This window comes from Rhinolophus ferrumequinum, chromosome 24, assembly GCF_004115265.2.
Source record: "Rhinolophus ferrumequinum isolate MPI-CBG mRhiFer1 chromosome 24, mRhiFer1_v1.p, whole genome shotgun sequence".
Classification (NCBI taxonomy): Eukaryota; Metazoa; Chordata; class Mammalia; order Chiroptera; family Rhinolophidae; genus Rhinolophus; species Rhinolophus ferrumequinum.
Genome location: NC_046307.1, coordinates 35,836,661 through 35,864,089, shown reverse-complemented (window position 1 = coordinate 35,864,089; position 27,429 = coordinate 35,836,661). Strand labels below are relative to the sequence as shown.

Sequence of the window (27,429 nt, the reverse complement as noted above, 5' to 3'; positions counted from 1 at the left end):
AAAGAAAACACTGGTCTCCATCCTTTTGAACTAGGTGGACCTCCCCACCCCCATAACCAAGACTGATAAATTAAACCAAAACATCTCATTGGCCCTAAAACTTGGCAGGGGGCTATCTCAGTTACAAAATTAGATCCTTATGAGCAGATGATTTCCAGCATCAGATTCCTGCATGGGATATAAGGACACCAAAGTCTCAGTTGTGCCCCCGAAGGGAACGTGGTGACAGATGCATGGACTTGAGTCAGCTGCCTGTAGCTGGAATCCTGGTGGTGTTTCCTGGACCACTTAGCTAAACAGGGAAGTCTGGACCAGAGCAGAAGGCGCAGTCGGGCTGATACTAGTGAGCGCGCCCCAGGTCAGCCTGGTAGGACGGCCTCGTTGCTGAAATGTGATAATCCCAGAGATCCGTGAGCTGTTGAGAAGCCCAGCCTCACTGCCATTTGCTGGAGGTGATCCCTCAGTCATAATGCTGTTTCCTGAACACAAAGAGCCTTCGTTGGAGTGGCATGTGATGATTAAATAAAGAAAGCTTCTGTTTAGACTGGAAGCCTCTGTTAACCCTGCCCGCCCTGGAAGGGTGTTCGTTCAGAAAGATTCAAATTAAATCCTATGACTTAAAAGTCATTCTCTGCTCATAGGAAGGATGGCTGAGTGACTAGAATAGTTCAAACCATGGCTTGCTTCCCTTAATCCAGAGGTTTCTATCTTGATGGGCTCCCCTTCACATTCCCTATTTGATACCTAAACCCTGAAGGAGTCCCATATTGGGATCCTTGAGATCGGTTCCAATCTCTTTCTCTCTCTCTCTCTCTCTCTCTCTCTCTCTCTCTCTCTCTCTCTCTCTCTCTCTCTCTCTCTCTCTCCTTCCCTCCCTCTCCCTCCCTCCCTGTCTCTCTCTCCCTCTCTCCCTCTCTCTTTCCCTCTCTCCCTCCCTCTCCCCCTCTCCCCCTCTCCCTCTCTCTCTCTCACCCGTAAGTGGGCACATAGCTGTAGCACCCAGCTTCTGGCCTTATCATAGAACTGCACTGTCCACTACACTAGGCACGAGCCGTATGTGGTTACTGAACACTTGAAATGTGGCTGGTCTGAACTGAGATGTACGTGAAATCCACACAGGAACCCACAGACTTGTTAGAAAAAAAGGATGTCACGGATCTTACTCATAATTTTTTGTATTGATTACATATTGAAGTGATAATATTTTGGATATATTGGGGTTAAGTAAAATACTTTGTTAGAATTCACTTTAACTCTGTCTTTCTACTGTTTTTAGTGCAGCTAGTGAACCGATTATAACCGCGTGGTATGTCGTGTTCCCTGGGACAGCGCTGTCCTAGAATGAGCAGCTCCCCCGCCGAGGAGGATTGGCCCCTGCACCTCTCAGCCCCGGGCTGAACTGTTCTGTTGGCACAAAGGGTCATTCGTTGACCATTTGGGGGAAATTCATTTAGATGGGCCCTGCATCCGCCCAGCTCCCCGCTCATGACTTTTAGTGTCGACATTCAGCCTGCTTTACCCATTTACTTTTCCCTGGGTAATCCTAACGCGTTTGAGTCAGTGATCTCTAGAACATCTGCCCATAAAGAGGCAAAACGGGCACCCACGTTGGTGACTGAGCACAGAGCACCCTGGCTGCATCCGCAGCCCTTGTAGCAGCTCGCAGGCCTCAGTGCCTCAGAGGCGATTGGCACCGCTGTCCTTGGACAGCAGGCCACCACGCGTACTCACAGCCCTGGAAGCGCTGCTGGCCGCCGCTCAGTCCGGCCCACTGCCTGCCCTCCAGTGACCTCCCCCCGTGGTTGGAGCCCTTCTGGAAACCTGCAGGAAGTTACCCGTCTGTGAGGTGTCACCAGGGACGTCCTAATCCCAGGCAGCCAGAGTCTGCCCTCTGCTTTGGGAGAGCCCAGGGGCAAAGTGTGTGCTCTCCTCCTGCCGTGCCTCTGAGATCCCAAGGAAAGGTGTCATCACCTGTGGACTCTTACCCCTTCTAGGGGAGCCTCCGGACTGGGCCCCTGACTGGCTTCCTAACATACAGACCATTTGTTTTCGTTCTTTACCCCTCAGCCACCTCCAGTGAGTCTCTCCATCCCTTAGGCGTTTGGCCCAACACCAGCAGGCTCACACTGAGACACAGGAGGCCGCTGCGTCTTGGATCCAAGATTTTTCCTTAAATCAGATGAGACACTCAAGGTAGTGGGATGCTAAATTTGTTAACTTCATGCTAATAAAAGGAAGCGCGTGGTTTGCATTGGTGCATTGCATTCGAGTATAGAAAGCACTTGCTTGTCCATTATCTGCAATGCTTATCCTAATTTCACGGACGTTCAAGTGGAGGCTCAGAGAATTGAGTTGATGTTCCTAAAGACACCTGGCCTGTTACGTAGCACAGCTGGGACATGAACTTGGTACCTAATCCCATACACTAATCATTCTACTCATGTTCTCAAACTTGTTCAAAATTTAGTCTCCAGAAACCTTCTCCGGGGTTTCTGAGTCACTGGGTCTGGGGTGGGTCCCAGGAATCTGCATTTAAATGTTTTATTGTGGAAACTTTCACACATGCGTAAGGAAAGAACAGATTATAAATGAGCGCCCCTGGTACCCATCAGTCAGCTCCAGGAAGTACCAACTCACAGCCAGTCTTGTTTCCTCTGTACAGCTACCTGCTGCCCCCGGTGCTGTGTCAGTCATCATTTCATCCTTAACTATTTCAGTGTGTATCACTCAAAGGTAAAGACATAAATGAAAGAAACAATAATCCATAATACCATATTCACATCTCAGTTAAAAACAGAAAAACAGGGACACACATTTTTTTCAAAGCCCTATCAGTAAATTCTGGCCAGGTAGTCTGTGAGTCCCACAGTGGGAACAGCTGCCCGGTGCCACGCCAACTCTTTATAATGACATCGAACTGTCCTGATGTTTATCAACCTGTCCACTTTGAAAGCCAAAGTACTTGATGGAACGATGACTGAGATCGGCATCTTTCCCTTTTTGTTTCCCTTAGAAAACTAAAAAGAATTTGGGGCCTCAAGCAAAGCTTGTGTGAGTTATAGTCCTTGGTGGTTAGGAACAGTCTGAGGGGTGAGTCGCGCTACAGACGTTCTTCTTGATGAAAAGGGAGAAAACTCTGCGGCTCTGATGTTTTGAGGTATCTAGGGGTTTATCTTACCTTCCTAAATGTCTAGGTGTCTGTTCCTTTGTATCTGGGGTCAATGAGAATGCAAGCTCCAGGAGGACAGAAACTTGGTTCTGTTCACTGGTGTATTTCAACATGTGACATGGTGTAGCACATAGTAGGTGCTCAGTTCAGTTTTTCAATTGAGCGCCTACTATGTGAATGAAATAAATCTCTGAGGTGACATGTAATCCGCCCATGTTAAATGTCTGAGTGGTATGATTAGGATTTTTCGAATGAGCTTGTCAGAGAAGGCAGAACAGAAGGGGCTCTTATTGATATCTTTCACTCAGTAACTTGGAACATCAAGGGAAGAAGCAATGTAAACTCCTGCTGCTGTGAAATATTCAGAAACCCAACTAGAGCAGTGGGGATAATTGGTATGGTTTTTTGTGTCCGCCATTGATACTTTGATTCTCTGGATCCCCAAGACAGGTGGCAGTTCTTTCAGGAAATGATTCAGTCATTCCCTGTACTCTCCCCGGACAAAGGATGCCATTGGCCAGACAGCCTGCTGGAGGCACTGGGGCTTCTCAGCTGGGACATATGCTCGGGCACATTTGGTTTTGACAGTGACCCAACTGCAAACATACAATCTTGCTTATTAAGATAAATTGCCTGCAAAAGAGATTTGCCTTTTAAGCTAAATCCTCCCTGAAGTCCACATTGTAAAATCCCCAGAGAACAATTTTTCCTGTCCTTCCTGCTGGATAAAATAAGCGAAATAACATCTTTCTCCTTGTTTTCTGGAGCAGAGTGCTGTGTCACCGTTACTATACATTAGGAGTCGGAGTGGGGGGGGCAGGGTTCAGCTTTTGTTTAGGAGGGTAGTATTGAGAATACAGGACATTGTAGATTTATGGATTGTCCACCAGAAATTCAAAAATCCCTAAATGACTTTTGATTGATACCTCTTGCACCAATGGGCTGGTTTCCTCCTACGAGGCAATGACTGAGAAAGTAATTTTAATATATACTCAGGCCAAAGAGAATCAGAATGGTAATCCACTGCCCTAATCCCAAATCCAGTCATGGTGTGAAATATAAGTGCTTTTAGATCATTCCCTCGTTTAGTTTGGCTAATCAAGAGTTGATGGATTTTTTGTTTGTTTGTTTTTAATGTTACTGAAAAGGCACCTGATCGGTCTCAGTGAGGGGCTTTGGGGATGTAGTGAAAGAAGGTTCCAGACTGGGTTGTTCAGTTTTCTTTGGTCACTTAACTTCCACCTGTGGCCTCTTGATCTTCGGTCTTGGATTATGTCATCTTTCATGAGTGTTTTTTTTGTTTTTGTTTTTGTTTTTTTTAACCTTCTGATCACTTCCTGATTCAGAACTGTCCTTGAAGCCTTCTTATGAATACTTGGGGTTGAATCCCCGTGGGTTACTGACACGGGCCCCCATCTCCTGCTTCTTTGGACTATGCTGCTGAAGGTCATGGCTGGGGACCGCCTCAGCAATCTGTCCTTGGGTTCCTGGACTCACCTCGTCCAGCCATGTGGAGAGCGGGCAGAGCCAGGGGAGTTTGCCTTTCTGTTCTCTCCAGCCAAGGACTGTCGGATGCAGGGCTGCAAACGCCCAGACCTGCTGGTGAGAGACAGAGCTCCCAGGTTACTGGGCTAAGGCCAGGACGGGACCGAATTGTCCTTCATTCCCCTTCTCCATCCTGCTTCCTCCATCCCTTACTGCCTCTTCCAAGAGCACTTTGTGAACCCATCACTCGACTAAGTGTTTGCTTCTGAGAGAGCCCAACCTAAGACAGACCCTGAACAACCTCTCCTGTTTCATCCAAAAGGATCCAGAATCAAATATGGCTATTCCTCTCTAGATGATAGGTGAGGGACTCTTCAATCCCTCCCTCAGATTTTATCCAAAGAATATTAGCAACATTCATGAGTTTTATTTTTTGCAAAGTTGTAGGTATATGTCCTGAGGGTAATGATAAAGGACGTTTTCAGCAATGTAAATCCAGGGCTTAATGGGGGGGAAGTCCAAAAAATAAATGCAGCCATTCGTTGAATGTCTACAGGGTTCCAAGTGCTGTGCAAAATACACACATATATCAACTCATTTCACCCTCACAATTAACCTCTGAGGTCCGTAAAATTAATAGTCCTACTGCAAAGACGGGGAAACTGAGGCATAGAGCATTTCAGTAGTTTGCATGAACATACAGCTAATAATGAGCTCCACCCACTTCAGAAACAAGAATTCCCCAAAGTTGGGGGAGCTTCCAAGCCCTATTTTGTAACTTCAGAATAATTCAAGATTGATATCCAGGAGCAAATCCCCTCTCTGCCCCCCAAACTGTCATTTAACACAGACAGGACTTCCTGGTAATACGAATGTGACCAAGATGAGCACATTGTCTGCAGTGGAGCAAAGAGGAGACTGTTTTCCTGCTCCTTGCCTGGTAAACATGGGGTGGGCAGGGATGGGGGTGAAGGTGGGACTGTCATTCACTGGTGCTCGGAGAACAAAGCGCGCCTGACATTGCAGGGAGAGCCCCGGGAAGCATTTCAGAAGCTCCACTGAAACTAGACAACCTTTCAATCCATTTATCAAAGTGTCTGCAGTTCCCATTTCAAGGTAGATGAAGCAATAATAAATTTGCGAAGAAAGTTAATCTGTGTCCAAAGCATTTTAGTAAATTAAAAAGGGGGGTGTGGCTGGAAGGGAGATGTATTGGTTCTTGCCAACTCCTATTTGACTTACTGTCTCCTTAATAAGTCCTCTTTGGTCTTGTGTTTTTGGATGGAATAATCAGTCAGTTAATCATTTTCCGGAAGCAGGAAAATGCACTTTAGCTAATGCAGTTCCCCTTTCTTTGAGAGCCCTAATTATTTAAAAAGGTGCCCAAATTCATAACCCTCTTTCCCAAACAAGAAAGCCTTTCCTACCAGCCATTCTCCTTTATTTCCCCAGAAAACCCCAGCATACCCCCACCCTACTCCAACCTTATACCTTTCATCTGATGTTTAAAAAAAAAAAAAAAAAAAAAAAAACCAAGTCCCCTTTTCCTGGTCACTTCCCAGCGTTTTCCCTCAGGAAGGATGAGGCACTCAAGCCACAACAAGCAATTGGCCTGAACTAGACTCCAGGGCACTACAGATAGATTTTGTTATTTTTATGTTAAGTGTCCGCTGAAAAACGGTAGCTCTTGTCTTTCTCAAGGACAGTACTTCACAATAGCCCCGTGCTCCAGCACCTCGCTGAGCTGCACTCACTGTTGGGAGCCCTCACCGAGGCCCTCCAGTTGATGGCAAAGGGACAGGGACAGAAAATGAAGCAGCAGCCCCGCCCCTCCTCCTGGTCCCAGCAGTAACACCGTTAAAGCTGTCAGTCTGTCAGCCCACTACAGGTATTTATGAAATCAATATACAATCCCACAGATGGATGGCAGCGGTACTGTTAGCTGGAGAAGAGACCCTCAATGGAAAATAAAATTAATAAAATTTATAAGCGGATCGTCATGGAGAACAGATAAATTCCCTACAATCTATTGGTTTGCTCAGTTGTGGCAGGAGGGAAGTCACAGCAGGGAGGTGGAAAGGAAGCTGGGCTTTAAACTGGGCTCCCCAAACTTGGAGCAGGACTGGGGATATTTACCGCAAGAAACTAGTGAACAGAAACCCAAGTGCAGGATGTTGCCTGTGTGCGCCCTTTTGTGGGAGACCTCCCAGCAGCTCGACCAGAATTTTCTGCTTAAATATTGCTCTCCTCTCCCCGTCCCACCGTATTGCAAACCAGGACCTTTGTGCGGTCACTGTTCCTTCAGTGTGGTTGGGGCACCTTAAACTCAAAGGGTTAATGCATTCCTGGGTGTGTGCCCCTTCTCTGGCTTCCAGGCATAGTTAGAGCTGACAGTTCTGAACCTCTCTCCTGTTTGCTCCCCCTGCCTCTGATTTTAATCATCAGCCATTTGCCAAGAAGTACGGTCTGAGCTATTTGCCGGGGCGGCCAAATTTAGCAGCCAAGCCTGGGAGGGTAGGGTGATGGGCAGAGACCAACCTTCGCTTGGCAGAAAAGTCTGGGCCCGAGGTGGCTACCGGAGCCTTGGGTACAGCCCAGATGCCTGGTGGAAATTGCATTACTCAGATGACAGGACATGGGCCCCCTTCTCCTGGAGGCTGATGGAGAGCAGAGAAGTGGCCTTGGTGACACTGCCTGACCTCTGCTGTCATCGTGGGCTTTGTTCAGCGCCGGACTCCAGGCTGGAGCCCTGCTCATTGAATCAGGTCCAGCCAGGGGGAGCCTCAACGGGGCTCCTCATGCATCTAAATGTCCTTACATCAGTTGCAGACAGAGGAAACTGGGCTTGGGATGGGGAGCACCCTGTGATTCAGCCCCAGAAGCCACGAGTATTCATTCTGCACCCCAACTCTAAGCCTTGTTAACAGTGTCCCCAGGCAGTCCCCAAGGGTCTCGAGTTTCAGCCAGCCGCTCAGAGTGTGGTGGCTCATCTTCTCAGGTGAGAGCAGGAAAATGGGCACCTCTCTGCTGCTTTCTCTTTTTCCTCCTGCCCCCCTTGCAAAATGTTCATTTCGATGGCCCGGGTTTTGGCGCAGGATGGTGGTCTGACCTCTCTTTCCAAATATATTTGGAGTAATCCATAGCGTTTGATTAGGTGTCCGTGGAAATCAGCGTGGGAGTGACCATTGGTACACTCGGACTTCAGGAAAACGCGGCAGTGAAAGATGTGTTTACCCTGTGACCCCGCACGATCTCCTCATAGGACTTTGTACCACAGAAGTAGCTGGACAGGTGTCCCCAAATTGTGTGGGCAGGAAAATCCATCCTAGTGTTTCCTTAAATAGCAAAGTGATTAATTAATACCCAACGTTGTGGGATCCTTTAGCCATCCATACAGTTGGAGGATATGCAGGCATTAAAACCGTTGGCATAGATGTTCTGGTAATGACATGAGCAGATGTTCTCAGTGTAATGAGTGAAAACAGAGGTTGTAGCAGACTATATACTATGAGATCATATTGGTGAAATTTATGTATGTCACTCCTAATTAGTAACGGGCTATGTCTGGGTAGGTAATTTTTTTACCATAATATCTGAAGGTTTTTGTGTTGTTTTCAAAATAATATATATATTATATATATACACACATACATAATATATATTACATATATGTATAATATATATATTACATATATATGTAATATATATATATTACATATATATTATATATACATGTATAACTAAATATATATACATATGTGTGTATATACATGTATATGATTGATATATATGATTGATTACTCTCTGAGATCCCAAACAGCTGGAGATAGGAATGAAAACAAGTACATGTGTTTGGTCTAGTAGAATAAAGAAATAAATAAGTAAAAGTGGAAAACAAAATAAAGAAGACCGCGTGGTCTTCGGGAAGGAGTCTGCGGCTTTGGGTGTTCTTAAAGAGGACCCTGACACGGGACTTGGGTTTGAGCCGCTTTGAGCCCTGAGGCTTTGTCCCTGACCCTCCTCCTCACTCAGCGACACGTTAGCGCTGCCAGCGGGGACCCCCATTTTGGATGGTTTTGTGGAAATGCAATTTGAATTCATCATGCTTGTCACTAAGACGATCCAGGAGGCCCCCTGGGGGGTCTCTGGGGCTCTAGAATAAGCAGAGATGGTCGTTCCCCCTCAGAAAATCAGGATGGCCAGGCTCTCATTCCAATCCCGGAGGACAAAGGCAGAGTCCCCGAGATGTGGGGTTGGGGTGGTATTGCCCCAGCAGGGGGAGGGATGCCGTGGGGGAGGGGGCCAGGGGTCGTCTCCGGGAGGTGGCAAAACAGAGACTTGGGTACTGTCTGTGCAACAAAGAGGCCAGTCCTGGCTCGTGGCCTGGAGGTGTGAGACCACCCACAGAGCCCGCCCTGGAGGCGAGCTGCTGGCCCTGTAACCATTTCAGCAAAGGCCATCTCTGGCGGAACAATGTGCAGGCTGTAGCAGCCTGGGGCCTGAGACTAAACAGTCCCCCAAACAGCCTCCATGGGGTTTTGTTATCATAATGAGATGCAGATAAAGCCGGCCTCAGCGGCTAATGCAGTGTGCCTCTTCTCTCCTTGTTTAGAGATCTGAGCGAGAACCAGATCCTGGGCATCCCGAGGAAGGCTTTCCGCGGCATCGCCGACGTGAAGAACCTGTAAGTCATGTTTCTGTTGCTTTGCTGCAGATGTGGCTCTCTGGCCGGAGCAGGGGTGAGGGGTGAGGGACGAGGGACGAGGGACGGGGCAGGGAGGCCGTGTCACCGTCGCACTGCCTGAGCCAGGCACCTTTGAGACAGACTGAGGGATGTGCTTACGTGGCTCCCAGGGAACACACGTCCAACGCACAGCAGCGCCACACGGTCCTGTTCTCCGGTTTTTCACCCCCAAGTAGGCGCCTTCGCGTCTCAGACCTGGGTCAGAGCCTGGCCCCGCAGTAGGTCTGCTGCTCAGCTCTGCTTCTCCCAGTGTCATTATTGTCCCTAAAACTGGGATGTAGGCTGGGGGGGTGTGGATGCAAATGAGAAAATACTGTAAATCCTTCCTGTATCGGGCATAGCAAATGTTCAGTTCGTGGGAGACTTGGTGATGATAAAGAAGATGATGAAGATCACGGTGGTGAAGATGTCACTTGTTATTAGAATCTCGTGAGAGAGCCCTGGGACTTGTGTCCCAAGATCATGGGGACTTAGGCAGATCCACTGCACGAGGGGCTCGGATTTTTTTTTTTTTTAAATGCCTATTGAGTCACAGGAAGTTTCAAAAAATGGTAGACAGGTCCATGTACTCAGTTTTTTCCCCCCAATGGTGACATCTTATAAACTGTAGTCTAACATCAAAGCAAGGAAACTGATGTTGGTGTAATTTACTGACTTTATTCTTTAGATTTCACAGTTTTACGAGCACTCATTGGTGTGCACGTGTGTATGCGTCTGTACGTGCGTGTGTGTGCACTTGCATGTGTGTGTGCACATGGGTGCATGTATGTATGCGTGTGCGCACGCGTGCGTGCATGTTTGTGTGCACGCATGCACACGCGCAGTTCTGCGTAACTTGATCACGTGCCAATCCCTGTGCCCATTGCTGCCTTCGATGCAGGACTGTCCCATCACTGCATTTTTGAACTTGCCGGACAACCTGGGTCGTTTCCTACCTGGCCTCCTCTGTGCTGCGTGCTTGTTAGTGGCTCCTGAGGAGAAGCACGCCTTCTGAATTTTCTACCCACATCACTGTGTCGATGTGTTCAGAACATGTGTTTAGAGAGGGGCACAGAAGTTCTGGTTTGTGTGAGCAGGCGTTTCTGCCCACTGGCCTCCTCCGTGGGCTCACCTTCAACTTGAGAAGTCTTGAAGGAGGCTTTTTAAAACTATTTTAGCTGTCACTTTTTCTTGGAGTACACTGGGAAGCTGATGATGGCTTCCAGACAGAGGTTATCTGCATCCCCTGGTGCTGAGAACTTGTCGGAAAGCTTTCGGTGTTAAACAAGCAAAGCACACAAGAGGGCAGAGGCATCTCGGGTGCAGGGAAGGGGGCAGGGAGGACTTTGTAAGGGGCTCCCAGATGGAAGGCGGCCCACGGCTTCATCTGGAAGGGTTTGCCCTGGAAAGGAGAGGAGAGGACAGGGCTGCTGGAGCGGACGAAGCCTCAGAGAAAGTGACTCAAGATTGTGCCTGTAAACCAAAACTAAGATGTTTGTATTCAGTAGCTTCCCAGAAACGAAGGCAAGGCCAGAGGGGACCCTAGAGAGCCTGTAAAACCCCACAGTCAGCCGTGAGAAAACTGAGGCCCAGAGAAGGGCAGTGGCGAAACAGGGCCAACCAGCTTCTTGATGATTGAGCCCCAGCTTAGCCTTTTACATATGGGAAGTGGTGTATCTGTCAGATGTTACGGCTTTCATTTTCCATGGGCCAGTTAACAACAAAATATGTCTGTGTGTGTATATATATATACATATGTATGTCTGTGTATGTAGTGATGATGTAGAAGAAGAACTGTAATTACCAACTGCAGTTTTGATTCTCAGGAAAGTGATTCCATCTTACCATGGTCCTCAGTAGTTGCTGGAGGGTTCGGAGATTATTGTTGTTGTTTTCCCATAATACCCTTAACCTTGTAAAGGCCTCAGGAGCTAAAAGAGTCAACATTCTACAAACACAGGCTTCTGAGTCTCAGAAACTCCTGTCAGGCTCTCCTCCTCCAGGCCACACAGATGTGTATCACTTAAGGGTCTTCTCTTGGGTTTATACCCAGTGTCAGCATGTGGTCCTGGGGGCAGAGTGGAGGGGAGTAAACTCACTGCTGAATGGGTGCATTAGCCAGCAAAACTAAAGATGGATCGACTGCTTTGCACCTCTAATCAGTGCCGTCGGCACACATTTGTTGTTGGCCAGAACCTAGAAGGTACAAAAGTATAATTCCTATTCTCAGGGGGCTTCCAGTAAAACTGGGGACCAGAGAAACGTGTGCATACAAGAGAGCGTTTCGTGATTTAGCAGTCCACATGATAATTGGCACATGTGTGGCTCTGTATGGGAAAGGGCTGTCCGAGCTCAGAGAAGAAAAGTAGCTTTAGGCAGTGTCGCCTGAAGGTTAGCGTCCTGGCTGTGGCATCTGATAGATGTATGTCTGATTTCCAGCTGTGCTGGGTACCGAGTCTGGGGCCGTACGAAGTTCACTTGATGCTTCTGAGCTAGATTCCCTCCACTATAAGATGAGGATAGGAACTGTCCTTAACCTCCTGGGGTTTTTGTGAAGGTTAACAGAATGAATAACGCGAATGAAGACCAGTACTATGCTTGGCACATGGGAGGTATTTAGAAAGTTCTAGCTACTGTTACCATTGTGCTGTATTCCTTTGTTGTTGTTACAGTTGTAAAGACTGTAGCTGAGCCTGAGTGATCACTGGAATTCACAGAGTAAAGAAGGCAAATCGTGTGTGCCAAGTGTGGCGGCAACCCTGTGTGCGACGTGTTTCAAGGGACACAGAGTCACCTCGTGGAAGTGAGGGTCGGGGGTGTATGAGGCAGAAGGAGAAGAGATGGAGGCCAGGTGGCGGCGAGCCTCACCCGCAGGGAGTATGGACTTGAGATAGGTTCTAAGAATGTGGGTGGCTTCTGATCTGGGCAAGGTCATGAGGAAAGCATTCATTCTGGAAGCGGAACTGGGACAGGATGAGGGGCAAAAGGAAAGATGGGGGTGGAACATGGGGGTGTGGTTCAATATGAGGGACGAGGGCTTGGACTTGGGAGAGAGCAGCGGGAAGTGAAAGGACCGTTGGGGGCCAACTAATGAAAAACAATGAGTTCTTGGAAGCCAGGGAAAAAGAAGTGGAAAATGATGAGTTCCAAACTCCAACAATACAGAGAATGATGGCAAGTTCTCATAGTCATTCATCCATGTAGCCATCGAAATATTTTCTGAGCCCATGAAAGGCCAGTTCTGGGGGAAACCATAGGAAGTAAGATATGTCGATCTGTGAGCTCTGCCTTCTTGGAGCTTCCACTCCACAGAGATTGAAAGGTCAGGAGGAAGAACCAGGCCTGAAGAACATGAATTGGATGTGAAGCGATGTCAAATCTTTCACGGACAATGTGGGTGGAGCATCTTCTATGTTCAGAAACGTCATTCTGACATGCCTTCCTGTCCCTGCTTGTAAAATGACTTTGGTCTGTGGGTGACGGCTTATTAAAAACATGTCAGCTTCCATGTTTTTAATAAGAGGGAGTTTCACTCAATAACCTTTAGCCTTAAGAGAAAAGGTGGTGCTGGTAATTGGAGCTACAAGGCCCAGAGCTGAGGAGCAAGTTCAAGAAGGGGAAGGGAAACATCTGAGTAGAAGCGGTAATTGAAGTTGTACATTTAAATCTGCGTCAGTACACGTGAAGTAGGAGATGCTTCGCAGAAATTAAGTTTGTGTAAAGCCTGTTAGGGAAAACACTCCTCCTCCCACACTTCAATTACCCGCATGGAGATTGCCTCTCTTGTGAGTGATGAGTAGTGAATTTTAAATCTCAGGAATGTGTATTCCTGTCCTCAGTCTGAGAACCACCTCCCAGACCCCGAGTCCCGTCCATCACCTTGTATGAGCCTGGGAATATAACATTATTCTACTATTACTTAAGCCAAATAGGAGTAGAAGGTGAATTATTGGACTATCAGGCTGTGACCTGGCTACAGTTGGGCCTATCCGTAGGACCATACGCTTCAGGAAGAGGAGAAAATCAAGGCTGGTCTATTTTTTAAAAATAATTTTGTAATTTTGACATTGTCTTTGCTTCTCCTGACATTCCCCTCAAGAAGGAAGAGTCTGTGTTATCCCCACTTTGCAGATGCCGACACTAAGTTTCGATTGGCGTGTGTCATTTGGTAAAAGTCAACAGACACAATTAGGCCACGGCCTCCCCACCTAGCCTGCCCTCAGTCACACACCCAACCATCTATTCATAGACACGTGTGTCTACACAGGTTCCTCCCCATTCAGCCACGAAGGAGCAGAAAGAATGAAAAGTAACTAAGGAGGCCACTGGTGGGTGGAGCAGGCAAGCAGGTGAGCGAGCAGCTTTTATCAGAGCTGAGAGAAAGGAGGCAGGCCGGCGGTGTTGGAACCGTGTGGGGGTGGGGAGCCCCGATGGAGCACTGGTGCTGAAGGGACTTGGTGCCCAGAGCGCCAGGCTGTGGAAGGAAGCCCCTAATTGCTTCCTGCTTCTCCAGGGAAGAAAGAGACAGTACTTAGCTGGGGACACCTCTCTATGCAATTACTAAAAGCCGGTTTCGTGGGCTGGTCCCACTCTGCTGCCTGTCTGTAAGGGGGAGAGAGAGGTGCTCTAGGTAAAGAGGCAATGAGATGGACAATTTGATCTGCAGGAAGAGACACTCGGAGAGACTGACCTGTGAGTAGACCAACGTTTGATGCACCAGCATTACATGCCTACTGTATGCAAACATTTTGTAGGTACTGGGCAAAAGCAGAGAGAGAGAGAGAGAGAAATCAAAACGACATAGAGATAGGAAACGAGAGATGACAAGCCACAATCCAACAAAGCGTAATAAGAAAAAGACAAAAACCAGTATAGATTGTTTTTTTTTTTAAAAAAAACGTCCCCTTGCCCTGTCTTTCTCAGCAGTCATGTTTTCCTCTGTTTTTCGGTTCCTATTTGCGAGGACTCTGTAGGACATGCATTCCAGAAGGGAAAATCAATAACCCTTGTCTCTGCCAGCTCGCAGAATTTGGAATTGACAGTTTCAAAACAAAGCTGGGCCGTCTCCTTTGTGTTCTCTAGTCAGTCTGAGTGGCTGCGCTGCCCAAGTCTGCCCTCCCGCTTCCTGAGATTAATGAGAGGCTGTCTCTGCCGGGCGTGAGGGTGAGGGGGGATGGTAGGGACGCGGAGCACCCATTCCTTTGGCAGCGCGTCTGCCTGCTCATCTCGGCAGCTGTTCATGCTGTCCCTGCACCTGGAGCAGAGTTCGCACTCCTGGTCATGTCCTGCAAGGCTCTCCGTGGTCGGGTCCCCTCTCGCTCAGCTTGTGTTTCCCATGCTCCACTGCATTCCGTGAACACCCCAAGCTCCTTCCTGCCTCAGGACCTTTGCTCTTGCTGTTCACACGGACAGCATGTGCCAAGTCCTCAGACCTCTCCACAGTTGCCTCCTTCTGATCCTTCAGGTGTCGGCTTAGAGTGGCCTTCCCTGACCCATGTAAAGCAGTTCCCTGGCACCCACTGCCCTTCCTCTCTATCCCCGTACCCAGTTATGTTTCAGAATGAACACGTGTACACAGGGGCCCTGCCTGTCTCAGCCACTGTGGGATCCCCAGCGTGCAAACAATTCATTGCAGAGAGGAAAGCGGACTAAAAATACATCGAAGGAATGTATTTGTTTATTCATTCCTCAAGTGTTTGCAGTGGGCCTATTACCTACAGGAAATCAGGCACAATTGTTAAAATGCTTAATATGAAAATTATAGAAAGAATAAGACACCGTCCTTGTAGTCACAGCCTACTACTGAGGGGGCAAATGGTAAACAAGCAGTTGCAGGACATGGTCAGGACTCTGCTGGAGGCACAGAAATGAGGGGAAGGCCAGAGAGACAGGCCTGATTCAGGCTCCATTCAGGAAGTGACCTGAGTTGGGTCTTAAAGGATGAGTAGGAGTTTATCCAAGGGAACAGCATTCCAGGCAGAAGGAACAGCGTGTGAAAAGTCAGCGACCTGTGTAAAGGCACAGAGGTGTGTGAAAGAGTTGACACTTGTCAGAGATTCGTGACTGGAGCACCGTGAGTGAGCCAGGCATTTCTGCAGTTGTTCAAAGATTGTGGGAGCCTGAATCAAACAGGCAAATTGGACCAAAAGAGTCAGTGTCTAACTACAGAGACCTGCGGGAGAAAGCCGATAAGCCTTTGGCAGCTGACCGGTCGGGTGAACTGAGTGCCTGTCCCGGGGCTTATCAGGCTGAGGCAGAGGCGGCCTTCCGTGCAAAACATCTCTGTCCGTGCTGACGGGAACAGTGCCCACCTCTCCCGAAAGCAGTGCTGTGTCTTGGAAGAGGGATTTGGGGAAATCTGCCCACAGGAGGCACAGAGATGCTGATTTATCACCTTCCTGTGGTGCAGCAGGTTCCCTGGCCTTCCCTCCTCTGCATTCCTGGCTGAGTGTGTCTGGTTCAGAAGCGCTGCTGGAAGAAGCTGGACTGGGCCCCAGCCGCTAAGTGCTACCCAAATGAGCTGTCTCAGGAAAAGGGTCAGCCTGCCTGCCTCCCTCTCTGCCTTTTCCTTTCTCCCTCTTTCCCCTCTCCTTCCTTCCCTCCCTCCCTCCCTCCCTCCTTCCTTTCCTCCCGCTCTTCCATTTTTCAATTCATCTTTCCACACATCATCATTGAGCCCTTACCCTTGCCAGGCCCAAAGCACGTCCTAGAAGTAAAACGACAAATAAAACACAGTGCCTGCTCTTGAGAAATTTCACCTACGGAAGGAGGCAAACAGATACATGAAGAGCGTATATAACCTGGTACATACGCGTCTAGAGCTCTCTTCTGTATCTGCCCCATGGCTAACAATGTAAGTGCTCAGTATATAGCGGGTTTACTAAAGTAAATCCCCTGAAATGAGGGGAAACCAGTAAATTAGATGCCATTTGTCTGAAAAAGATAGGAGAGTGTTGTCCAATGGCAAGGAGATGCTGCTGGTCAGTGCCCCATCCCGGAAGCTCTGCCTCGAGTTGGAAGTTGAGTAGTCCATGGAACCCCTTCCCGGCCAGATGACACAAATTCATATATTGTGTTAGAGGTCCTCTGGTGCACCCTAAGTTATAGCTGTCTGCTCAGTTGTCTCTCCTCCAATAGCCTGGAAGCGACGAAGAGGGAGAGGTCCGATCTTTGTTCACTGTTTTATTTGCAAGACTTAGTCCCAAGCCTGGGATGTAATAGTCATTCAATAAACAATGAATAAATGGGTGACTTTCAGCACAAAGAGACTCCAGCACTTAGAGAGCAGCTAAACCCTGCATAAAAGTACATGATTATATCCTGGCGCGAAGAAGAATGAAAGCAAAGCAGCAAGAACCAGCCCAAAGAAGCCTGCATTCATTTTTTTTTTCCAGCATAATGGAGACCACTCTTCTGGCTCCAATGCTAAAATATATTATCTGGGACATTTTTATTTGTGGACAAAATTCTTTTTTAACTTACCACATATTTAACCCCTCTGAGCACTAAATCCACAGCAAGCAAAGCGTTTAAAACACACATGTAAAATACAGTCCCCGTTTTTCCTACATTCTGACAAGAAGGCGGTGATTCTGGGCTCGGAGTTGGGCTTAGGGGTCGTATGGGACATTCGCCCCTGGACTGAGGTTATGCCTAGAGATTTTTAACTCCAAAGAGAAATGAAAGGGGGTTGAGGGGAGATGAGTAGTACCGTGGCGAGTACGCTTTGAGAGTGTAGTAACGATTAATGTTCTCATTCTTTACCTCGTTGGAGTCAGTTTTGCATAGTGATGAAAAGTATGAGTTTTGGAGTCACACTTGATTTTTTTTCCCCCCCAATCCCAGCTTTGCTGCCTCCGACCTTTGTGACTTTGGGCAACTTACTTAACCTTTCTGTGCCTCAGTCTCCTAATCTATGAAATGGAAAAAATCCTAGTGAGGAGAAAAACAGGAAAATGTGCCTCCCATGTGTGAAGAATACTTTGTGGTTCGCCCAAAGCCTTCCCCCGCATTATCTTGTTTAATTAGCACAGTAGCCTTGCCAGATCATTAGGGAAACATTTATTAGCCTTGAGATGCAGATGGCGAGGTTATAGCTCAAAGAAATGCAGGAACTCTCCCAAGGCAGCAGAGCTGGTCAGTAACAAGGCGAGGACGGCATCCCCGGACAGCTTTGGCATCTCAGCCAGTGCTTCTCTGAGTGGTTAGCTGCGCAGAGCTCTGAGATTCCGTAGCATGGAGTGATGTCCTAAAGGAAACAGCGGCGACAGAGCAGCTGGGGCTGTTGGAAGAGCATTTCTGGCTTCCAGCTCCGGGCCAGCAGACCCCAGGTAGGCGCAGGCAGACATGGTCACCGTGGGAAAGATTTTCTGAGAAGACTGTCAAGATGGTCTAAAAGTGTGGTGGTGGTGTTGTTGTTGTTGTTTTTAATAGACTTTATTTTTAGAGCACTTTTAGGTTTCTGGAGGAATTGAGCAGAAAGTGGAGTTCTTACATATACCCCCTCCCGGCCCCCTGCCACAGTTTCTCCTACCATGACACTAACGTCTTGCTTTCGTGTGTAACTTTTGTAACAATTGATGGACCAATATTGATGCATTCTAATTAAGATTCATAGTTTGCTTTAGGGTTCACCGTGGGTGTTATACATTCTGTGGGTTTGGGCAAATGTGTAACGACCTATATCTACTATTGTAGTTGCATGTGGAGTAATTTCACTGCCCTAAAAATCCCCTGTGTGCTGCCTATTCTCCCAAGCCCTGAAGTGTAAACTTGAGGTAAATCCCCTCGCCTTTTCACAGCCCTTCACAACAGCTTATATATATTCAGTTTTTTACACTCTAGCAACATGAATCTTGGTCCTTCTTTGAGAGAGAGGGTGACACCCCACAAGTTTCAGTGCCATAGAGCCAATCAGCAAGAAAGCCCAGAGCAGCCCCAGCTTCTCCACCCGTAGCCTGGGGCATGAGCGGTAGAATTCCTTCTAGTGCAGAGAAGACCTGTGGTTCAAAGAATCTGCCCAGGCCTGGAGTCGTATATAAACTCTGCATAAACGCTGAGGATGTTTAGATAATAGTTAAGTATTCTCAGTTCCGAGTCAGGTTGTCTGGAGTCAAAGCCTGGTTCTTACCACTTACGTGCTAAGCAAATTACATAACTCATGCTTAGCCTCAGTTTCCCCAGATATTAAGTAAAAAGAATATTACCTGCGTCATGATGTTGTGATGAAGAGTAATAATATTATTCTGCTTTTATTCCATCTCTGAGAGTCAGTTTGGCTCAGGTTATGACATCTAATGGACTAAATCTCCCCTTCCTAGAAAATCCATGCCCAGAGACAAAGGTTATATATATAGTGTTCTGGCTCCCAGGCAACCTGAACTCTTAAAAATATTTAACTTCATCACACCTTCTCTTTCTTCCAGTGGGGCTGTCCTGTTTTCGTGTATAGCTTACAATAGGCCAGGTACAAAATAGGTCAGAGAAAAAGAGAGTGTCCTTTCCCCACCCCTGGCCCCTCCCCCTCTCGCTCCCCCTCCCCCTGTCCCCATGGAGACGCAGAGAGAACCAAAAGAGCCCAGGAGTCCTAGGCTCCGTCACAGCTCGGCCATTAACTGCTGCCCGCCTGTGGTAGGCTGAATAATGCCCCTTTCCAAAGATGCCCACCCCCTAGTCCCGGAATGACTCTGTGGCCCACGTGACAAAAGGAACTTTACAGGTATGATTAAATGAAGGATCTTGAGATGGATAGATTATGGGGGATGAATCAAGTGGACCCAATGTAATCAGAAGGGTCTTTACAAGAAAGAAGACATGTGCTGGACGCAGAGGTAGAAAAGACCATGTGATGGAGGAATGACGACAGAACGGATCCTGGAAAGGAAACCGACCCTCCCCTGGGGACCCAGAAGGAACACAGCCCTGCTGATACCTTGCCTGTAACCTAGTGAAACTGATCTAGGACGTGTGACCTACAGAATGCTGAGAAAATACATTCTCACTGTTGTAAGCCACTACATTTACGGTACTTTGTTACAGCAGCAATAGGAAGCCCCCTGGCTGCTGCTTACCCTCTTGGTCTTCATTTTTCCATCTGTTAAAATAAGGCATGGATGCGTCGTGATCAATGGATTTCAATTTGTGTTCTGAGAAAGCTAGTGCTTCAAGATCTCACCAATGAAAAGTTACTTTTCAATAATGATAAAGTTTTAAGTTGCCTCTTTGAGACAATAGGGCTCAACGTGAGATTTTGTGTAACAAAGAGTCCTATTTAAAAATAAGCAAACAAGGCTTGAAACATCATTGGACTAGATAGATTACCTTTCAGGTGGGTTCAGAGTGTAACGTGTGATGATTCTTTGAGACCATCTTCCATCAGGGAGGAGCTGGGGTTTGTCATTGACACAATGGGCCAGATGGGGGGATGGCAGAAAAGAGAATAAGGATAACACCAGGTCCCAGAGGCTGAAGATCTAGACTGGACTTGCCTTCCGAGGAAAGGAAAAGGGAAAGCTGGTTGTTGACTGGGAAATAGTCCCTGGAATGGAGTTGCAGTCTTCTGAAATCTTTCAGATATCCTCAGGAGGGGGTAGACATTTCTGCAGCAGGTCTAGTTCAACCAGCACTCCTGAACTACCTCCCTTCCTGCTTGCTACCCGATAAACAACTCTGCGTCTCAGAGAAATGGCTGGTTCTGGAAGGAGAGTTCTTCAGAACTCAGAGGGAAAGACTTGGCCAGCCACAGAGCTCAGAAAATACTTGCTGGGAGAATAAAGAAGTCGTGTGTGCAGGGTGTGGGACAGTGATTTTCAGAGCCTGAGATCTCAGCCGCGACTCTGCTCCTGGTGGGTGCAGGTCTTATTGGAGCTGGTGTTTCAGAGAGCCTTGTATGAGAACTGACAAATCCACGTGCTCAGAGCCCGCTGTGCCAGAGCGAAGCACTCTGTGTCTTCCTCAGGTGTTCAGCTCCGTAAATGGACAGCGTGTAGCAATGTGTCCATGTAGAACGACAGCTACTGTTTGCTATTGTTAACATTCTCCTTTAAAACTCTCTCAACAACCAGTCCCCAGGCACAAGTGTGCAAACCGAAATTACTTCTAAATGCCAACCATCAGCTCTCAGGTTCTGTGTCTGCCGGGAAAACTATCTAGCCACACAAATAAGCACCCAGTGGAGAAGGTTTGGTTTACATGGTGCATGGTCCAGTTGCAGTTGTGAGATTTTATAGCTAAAGAACGTTTTATCATGGAAGTTTGCATTTCCTTTTCTCCTCTTAGAGGCAACACCATGTCTTGGGCTCCGGGATGGGATGTGTGTTGTGAGATCCCTCAAACGCCCATAATTTAAGCTGAAGTGCTCGTGTCTACACCCACCCCTCACCCCCACCGAGAATAAATAGAGGCTGTCTCAAGAAAAGAGGAGTAGCCTCGAACAGACTCTCATCCTTCTTAGTAGGCAATGAGCTCTTATAGAACCCTAGCCATGCAGCAGACATGGTCTTATTAATTTCTACCTACTGTCTCACTTAACCCTCATGACTACCTCAGGATTTCATCACCAGCTTACAGATGCTAAAACTGAGGCACAGAGAAATGATTTATCCAGGGTCACACGCTCGTACGTGGCAGAGCTGGGATTTGAACTCAGAGAGTTTAAATCCAGAGCCTGTAACCACTACACAATACTGCCTAAGCTTAGAAAAGCATGCAATGAAAATCAAAAACCATGGACCGAATCCCACCTCCACAGAGGTTTTATTTCTTCTGTATAGGGTTTCAAAAACCAGTAATTTCACTTGAAATATCTGGATTTCCAGCTTCTCTGGAAACCTCAGACATTGAATCATGTGTTGCTCAGTCCTGTATGGCAACAATACACTGGACCTGAGCTTCACCTTCCCGCTTGGATGCAGCGTGTGCCCTCCTGTCCCGGGCGGGCCTGCTGCACTAGACCTGCCGGCTTCTGGAGAATCCCATCGTCCTGTGAGTCATCTTAAAGGAAGAGTTACCAACCCACCTCTTACCCTAGGAAGAGCCCCTGTCTCCAGTACAATAGGTGGGCACACTGCTTCTCCTCCTTGAGTTTTCCTTTCCTTTTCAATGAAATGAAGATGATTAACCATGACCTGAGCCATAAATTTTCATGTAAAAGTTAAATGAGATGGCAAGTGGAAGACACTTAAAATAGAGCTTGGCACAAAATAGATGCTCAATAAGTAGTAATATTCTGCACTGCATCCTAACACATCCTTTCACCTCTATAGATGCAAAGGGAGATTGTCACACGGTTGGACTATTGGCGTGTGAGATTGAGGAGAGGGAGGGTTTGGTTTGGTGGTCGTGGCGATTCTCTCTGATCCAGTATGTTGAAGACAAACTCTTCAATAAGGGATTGTAAACTCATATACCACGAGTTGACAAATGACAATCGGACTCAGCGTGGGTGCTGTTAGGAAGTACCAGGAAGTGGTGGGAACTGTGGCTAAAGAAAGAACGTGTGCTCACACGTCACTGCCAGTCGGTTCCACCAGATGCATCTAGGCCCAGCTTTAACAATTGTCTTTTTCATTTTCCTAAGAGAAGCAAGAAATTTAGATTTCTATGTGAAATCATCTGATTCTGAGATGTTGGCATTTAACACAGAATCTCTTTAAACACTGAGTGTCCACATCGGGTGGGTCCAAGTCGCCCCATCTATGGGTCAGATTCAGCCACAGGTATCTGGCTTAGGTGGCGCCCCCACTTCCTGGGGACAATAGAGGGTCTTGAGGTTCGAAGCCCTGGGTGTCAATGATCTGATCCTCGCTAACGTGTTGGCAGATTGTAGTGTCCTAATTCCTTAACCATTCAAAACCCGACTGTCTCCAAAGGCCCTGAAAGAGTGTCTCTGATGGTGGCAATCAAGATGGCTAGAGAGGGATAAATGTGGGGACACCTACACCTACATCTGCGTTGCGTGGACCCTTGCTAATGTGCTAAGCAGAGCACTAACCCTGGACTTGAACTTCTATTCCGATCACAGCCAAATACTCTTGGCTTGGCTACCTCCGTGTATGGCCCTCGTCCATTCTTGAAGTAGTTGACTTTGGCATGCTTCTTTCAAAGTCACACCCCAGCGGTCATCTTCACTGAAGCCTCCCAAAGCCTCTACACCCCACGGGACCGACACATTCTTTAGCTTGACTCAGTTATTCAGACAGGTGATCTGCATGTATTGACTAAACAGTCTGTGTGGCCCCACCCCCACCCCCGTCCCCAGTGTCATCTCTACCTGTCATTGATTGTCTGCCTGCTCTTTGGAAACTGGCCAGAATCAAGAGCTTACAAGTCTTATCGTCCCCTTCCTTTCTCTGTCCCTGGGGACCCCAGAATTTCTCTCCTTTTGCTTTCTAAAGTAACAATTGTAAAGTAATAATTGCATTGTTTCACTGTCGCCATATGCAGTGTTTCCACAATGTGGTTTGAAGACCAGCTGCTTTAAGTCCCCTGGGCCTGGTTAAGAACGCAGGTTCCTGAGTCCTGTTAGTGACTGAAAGAATCGTGGTTTCTGGGCGAGTCCTGGTAGGCCCAGAAATCGGCATTTTAACCCACTCCTCAGCTGATTCTATAACGTAAGAGAACTACTGGCGTGCTGAGTAAGGACTTGGCATTGAAGTGAGAGAAATCTGGGTGTGAGTGCCAGCCCGCCCCACTGATCTTAAGTTGCTAACTTCTCCAAGCTTGGTTTTCTTCAGGAGACTAGTGTCTAAATCAGATAATGTTCGTAGAGTAGTTAGCACTGACATGTGGTGAGCACTGCAAATGTTCATTATTATTATCTCATTTAATTGTTGTAACAACTCAGTGGGGTTGGTGGGATTATCCTTCTTAAAGATGAGAAATTTAGACTCAGCAAGGATAGGGAATTGCAGACACCACACAGCAGAGCTGAAGTTTGAACCAACTTTAATCTGACTCAAACTGTTAAGTGTTCTGAAAACAGTACTAGGAATTCAATCCGGAATTAACACGAGAGTTAAGAGGCCTGGAGGAGAAAAGAGGGGAACCCACCCCAGGCTAGAGCTGTCTGCGTTGGATTTCCCTGTTCCTTTCGGCTGAGAGGCTGTGGTTCACGTTGACTCCATTTGTGCCTAACCATCACCACCCCCACCACCCCCACTCCACCACTCCCCCATCCCCCACCTCTGCCATCTTAATTTGTCAACCCCTTGGAATGTTGTCAGTGGTGACACCGCCCCTGACAATGGACTGGAGGACTGGGAGGGTCTCCTCTGGAGCAAAGCCAGAGAACAAAACTTCCCTTTCAGTTACTTTGAGGCGTTTGTTTCCCCAAACAGTGGAGGGTGGAGGACCTCTGGTTTTCTTTGGAGCCTTTTCTGGGTTTCTCCCTGTGAGTGCCCTACGAGCTGTGGGTGACCCTGGCCCAGCTCTCAGTTTATGCTGACTCCGCTGTACCTTGAAAACGTGACCCCGGCTTGGCAGTGAGACAGTTGCCATCTGCCTGCGGCCAGCTTAACCCACACATCTTGTAGGGAGAAGGAGACGGCATCTGAAAAAAAAGAGATGCCCAAACTCACGGCGCTCCTACAAAGTTGGTTAGCTGCCAGGGTGACACTTTACCTACAGCTGGGCTGGGTAGGGAAGCGACTCGGACCACTGCCTCGGTTAGGAGCCAGAAAACAGTCTGAGACGAGGCATTAAACTGTTAAGAATCTAGCCAATATATTATTAAGGTGTTTTTAAAAATCAGGTTACCAAACCATATGTTCCCATTTATTAAAAATATAAAAAGAAAGGTACATGGAAAAGTGTGAGTCTGGTTTTCTGTGTGTATATGTTTGCATGGGGAATAAAGTCTGAAGGCCATAAATCAAGATGCTAACAATGGTTAACTGGAAACGAAAGGTGATTTTAATTTTTTAATCAGGTTTATCAAGGTGTAATCTACCTACCATAAAATGCACCCGTGTTAACTATACAGTTCAATGCCTTTTGACAAGTATATAGTCATGTAACCACCACCCAAGATGTGCCTTGTATCTCTCTAGTCAGCCCCCGTCCCAGGCCTGACGCTGGCAACCACCAGTCTGCTTTCTGTCGCTGCAGTTTTGCCTGTAGACCTAGTTCATATAAAGGGATTCTTACAATATGTTGTCATATGTACCTAGCTTCTTTCACTCGGCATAATATTTTGAAATTCATCGTATGTTGCATTGTCTGTCAATAATTTGTTCTTTTTGATTGCTGACTAGTACTCCACTGTATGGATACCGTACAACATATGTTTGTCCGTTCCCCTATCAATAGGCGTTTGGGTTGTTCCCAAATTTTGGTTATTGTGAATAAAACTGACATGGACATTCACTTACGTTTCCATTGCTCTTGGGTAAATACCTAAGACTGATTTTATTTTACTTTTTTACTTTATTTGTATTCCAATATTTCTACAATGCACATACATTACTTAACAACAATGACAACAAATACCAGAGTCGGGAAAACCTGTCCTGCATCCCACTGTTTTAGAACGCTGCCATCAATGGGGAAAGAAAGCCTTAATATATTTTGGCCGTGGCTGTCTCCATTCCAGGGCAGTGCATCCAGCTTCTCCCTGTGCAATTTAGATGTGATTAGAGAGATTTATTTTCTTCAGTGCCGGGTAAGAATTTATGGGACGCTGGATTGATCAGGGTGTGGGACATAGTTTACACTGACAATGGGGGTGTCACTTCGTATAATCCCCTTAACAAGCAATCTGTCTGTGGTTATCAACATGGAAAACATACGTACTCCTCAATCCATCCATTGAACTCTTATGCATTTATTTTAAAGATAAACTCATACAAGTCCCCAAAAGATAGATAGGTAAGTGTCATTTGTAGAGAAATTTCTGGGGAGCCACCTAGACGCGCATCAGGAGGACACTAGTTAAATGAATCACGGCGTGTCGTCCACGGGACTATTACAGAGTTGTTAAGAGCTATGAGATTGATCTTTATATATGACCCAGTACAGCATCTAAGGCCGAAAAATGACAAAACAGCGTGCAGGAAGGTCGGTGTCGTTTTTTACTATTTGTGCTTTTAAAACCGTGCGCTTGTGTTTGTTCTCACATGCTTTTATATGTGTGAAATATCTGTGGACAGAGCTACAGGAAACTCTCATCATAGTTCCTGCTGGGGAAGGAAAATACAGAACTGGAGGGGCAGGGGCAGAAGGGTGTTGCTTTTCACGCTGAACTCTTCAATGGTCTCTGAACTCTCCTTTATCATGTGCATATATTTACCTATTAAAACAGTTTTGTGAGTTAAAGAAATCATCTGATCTCATCCCAAAGAATTGGAGCACACTCATTTCACTTGATTCCCTTGCACAAGATACTCGAGTGTGCTTTTCTGAACAAAAACTCACAAGACTGAGCCAGCTATGCCCTGTGTCTCCTGTTTCTGTCACGGCTGACCCTTCGTAACTGGAAACTATGATCATTTCCATTTGCATAAGTACAACCACACTGACCCACAGACCTAGGTGCCAGTTTTGAATGAGGGGGAATTATTTGTATTCCAAGGTTATCTCTGATTATGGCCTTGATCAGCCCTGAGATATCTTTCAACAGCGAACCCCCAGCAGCCAACCCCCTGACCTTTGGAAAATGAATTTGCCTGCTGTTGGGCCGGCCCCAGGTCTCTTGCCCAAGTAAAATGTCAATTAGATCACTGGCTAAATATTGCTTTTGTCTACTTAAGCATATTCAGCTCACAAACACACAAATGTGTGCTTGCTTTCTTCTTAAAAAAAGAAAAAGAAGAAAAAGACTCCACACCCAAGTTCAACGTTCCTCGGGCTCTGTGTGGTCGCAGAAAGAAGCCGGTGCATTGATTCATTAGGGAGACACAGATTTTGAGTCATTACTCAGTTGTCAGGCAAATCAAACTTTGTGGTGGTGGAAACAGACTGCGTTTATTTTAGGTCTGTGAACATTTCCGGTCTTGTAGTAGGGGTGTCTCATGCATGGCATTTTTCTCCTAGCACACCCGACAATAAAGAAGATAAAACCCAGCTTTCTCTTAGATGATCTGCAGCAGTTAGGGACTAGAATGAAATGAATGGGGAGGAAGTTATAGTGACTCAACTTAGAACAACAGAACAAGGAGAGCACCCCCCCAGGCGGTACAACCTCAATGAACTATAATCAGTTTCTGGTTTTCTGCACTCTAACTTTAAGACATTCACGGGGGTCGACACAAAAGGGGTTCTCCAAAAGTTTCCTTAAGCAGAATGTCCCTGCCACCATTCTCTTTGATCTGCCTTTTATTGCCCAGGCCTTATTTTAAATGCCCCGAGGGATTCCTTTGACCTTTGACCCATGTCAGCCCTCAGCATGCTTTCCAGATGCAGAGAAAATTCCTAGACCACAAAACCAAGACTATCAACTGGAACTGCCTGAGAAATGGTACTTTTTTGTTCTCTTTCTAAAAAGAAGGCTGGTCTCTCCTAATTGCACCTCTCACAGCCCATTAAGGGATGCTCTTGCTGCCACTAACCAGCTGCTAGTGTTAAAAAAGGGTCCATCTTTGCTCTGCAAGCAAAAATCCCAAGGCCCCCAAACTCAGGGTTCCTGCTCTGAATTTTAAGGGTCTTCCTTATTGTGTGTCTCAGAAGTTGAACAATTTGAATCAGATCTTACTGGGTCCTCTTTACATGTCTCAGGCCATTTTAAAGAGAGGGTTAGCACTGAACTTCCATTTGCGTCCATTGTGAAATTGTTTCAAAGCATTTGCATCGTTCCAGACATTAAGGTGGCCCGTGTGCCGTTTGGGAACTTGTTGTCAACCAGTGTAATTGAGTTGTGGATGTGCAAATTTTCTCTGCGGGATTGTTTGTCACAGGAGACAAGCCTTCTCAGTGGACTATCAATCCAAAACCCTTTTCTGGAATCAACTCCTTAACGCAGTTAGACTTCCTAAAATGAATTCCTTTCTTTGCCCATTTACCACTGAGACAAGTGTAAGCTGTGCTTTTATAAGAAGTGGTTTGACTGGCGTGCAATGTC

At 46.9% G+C, this 27,429-nt stretch overlaps 1 protein-coding gene across 1 annotated transcript in view; it reads left to right on the top strand.

Annotated features, from left to right (window-relative positions):
• Nucleotides 1–27,429, top strand: part of SLIT3 (slit guidance ligand 3) — a 555,128-nt gene that overhangs the window by 357,367 nt on the left and 170,332 nt on the right. The window contains exon 5 of the mRNA XM_033096396.1: nucleotides 9,267–9,338. Coding sequence (XP_032952287.1) covers nucleotides 9,267–9,338 — 72 coding nt within the window. The remainder of the gene's footprint in view (nucleotides 1–9,266; nucleotides 9,339–27,429) is intronic.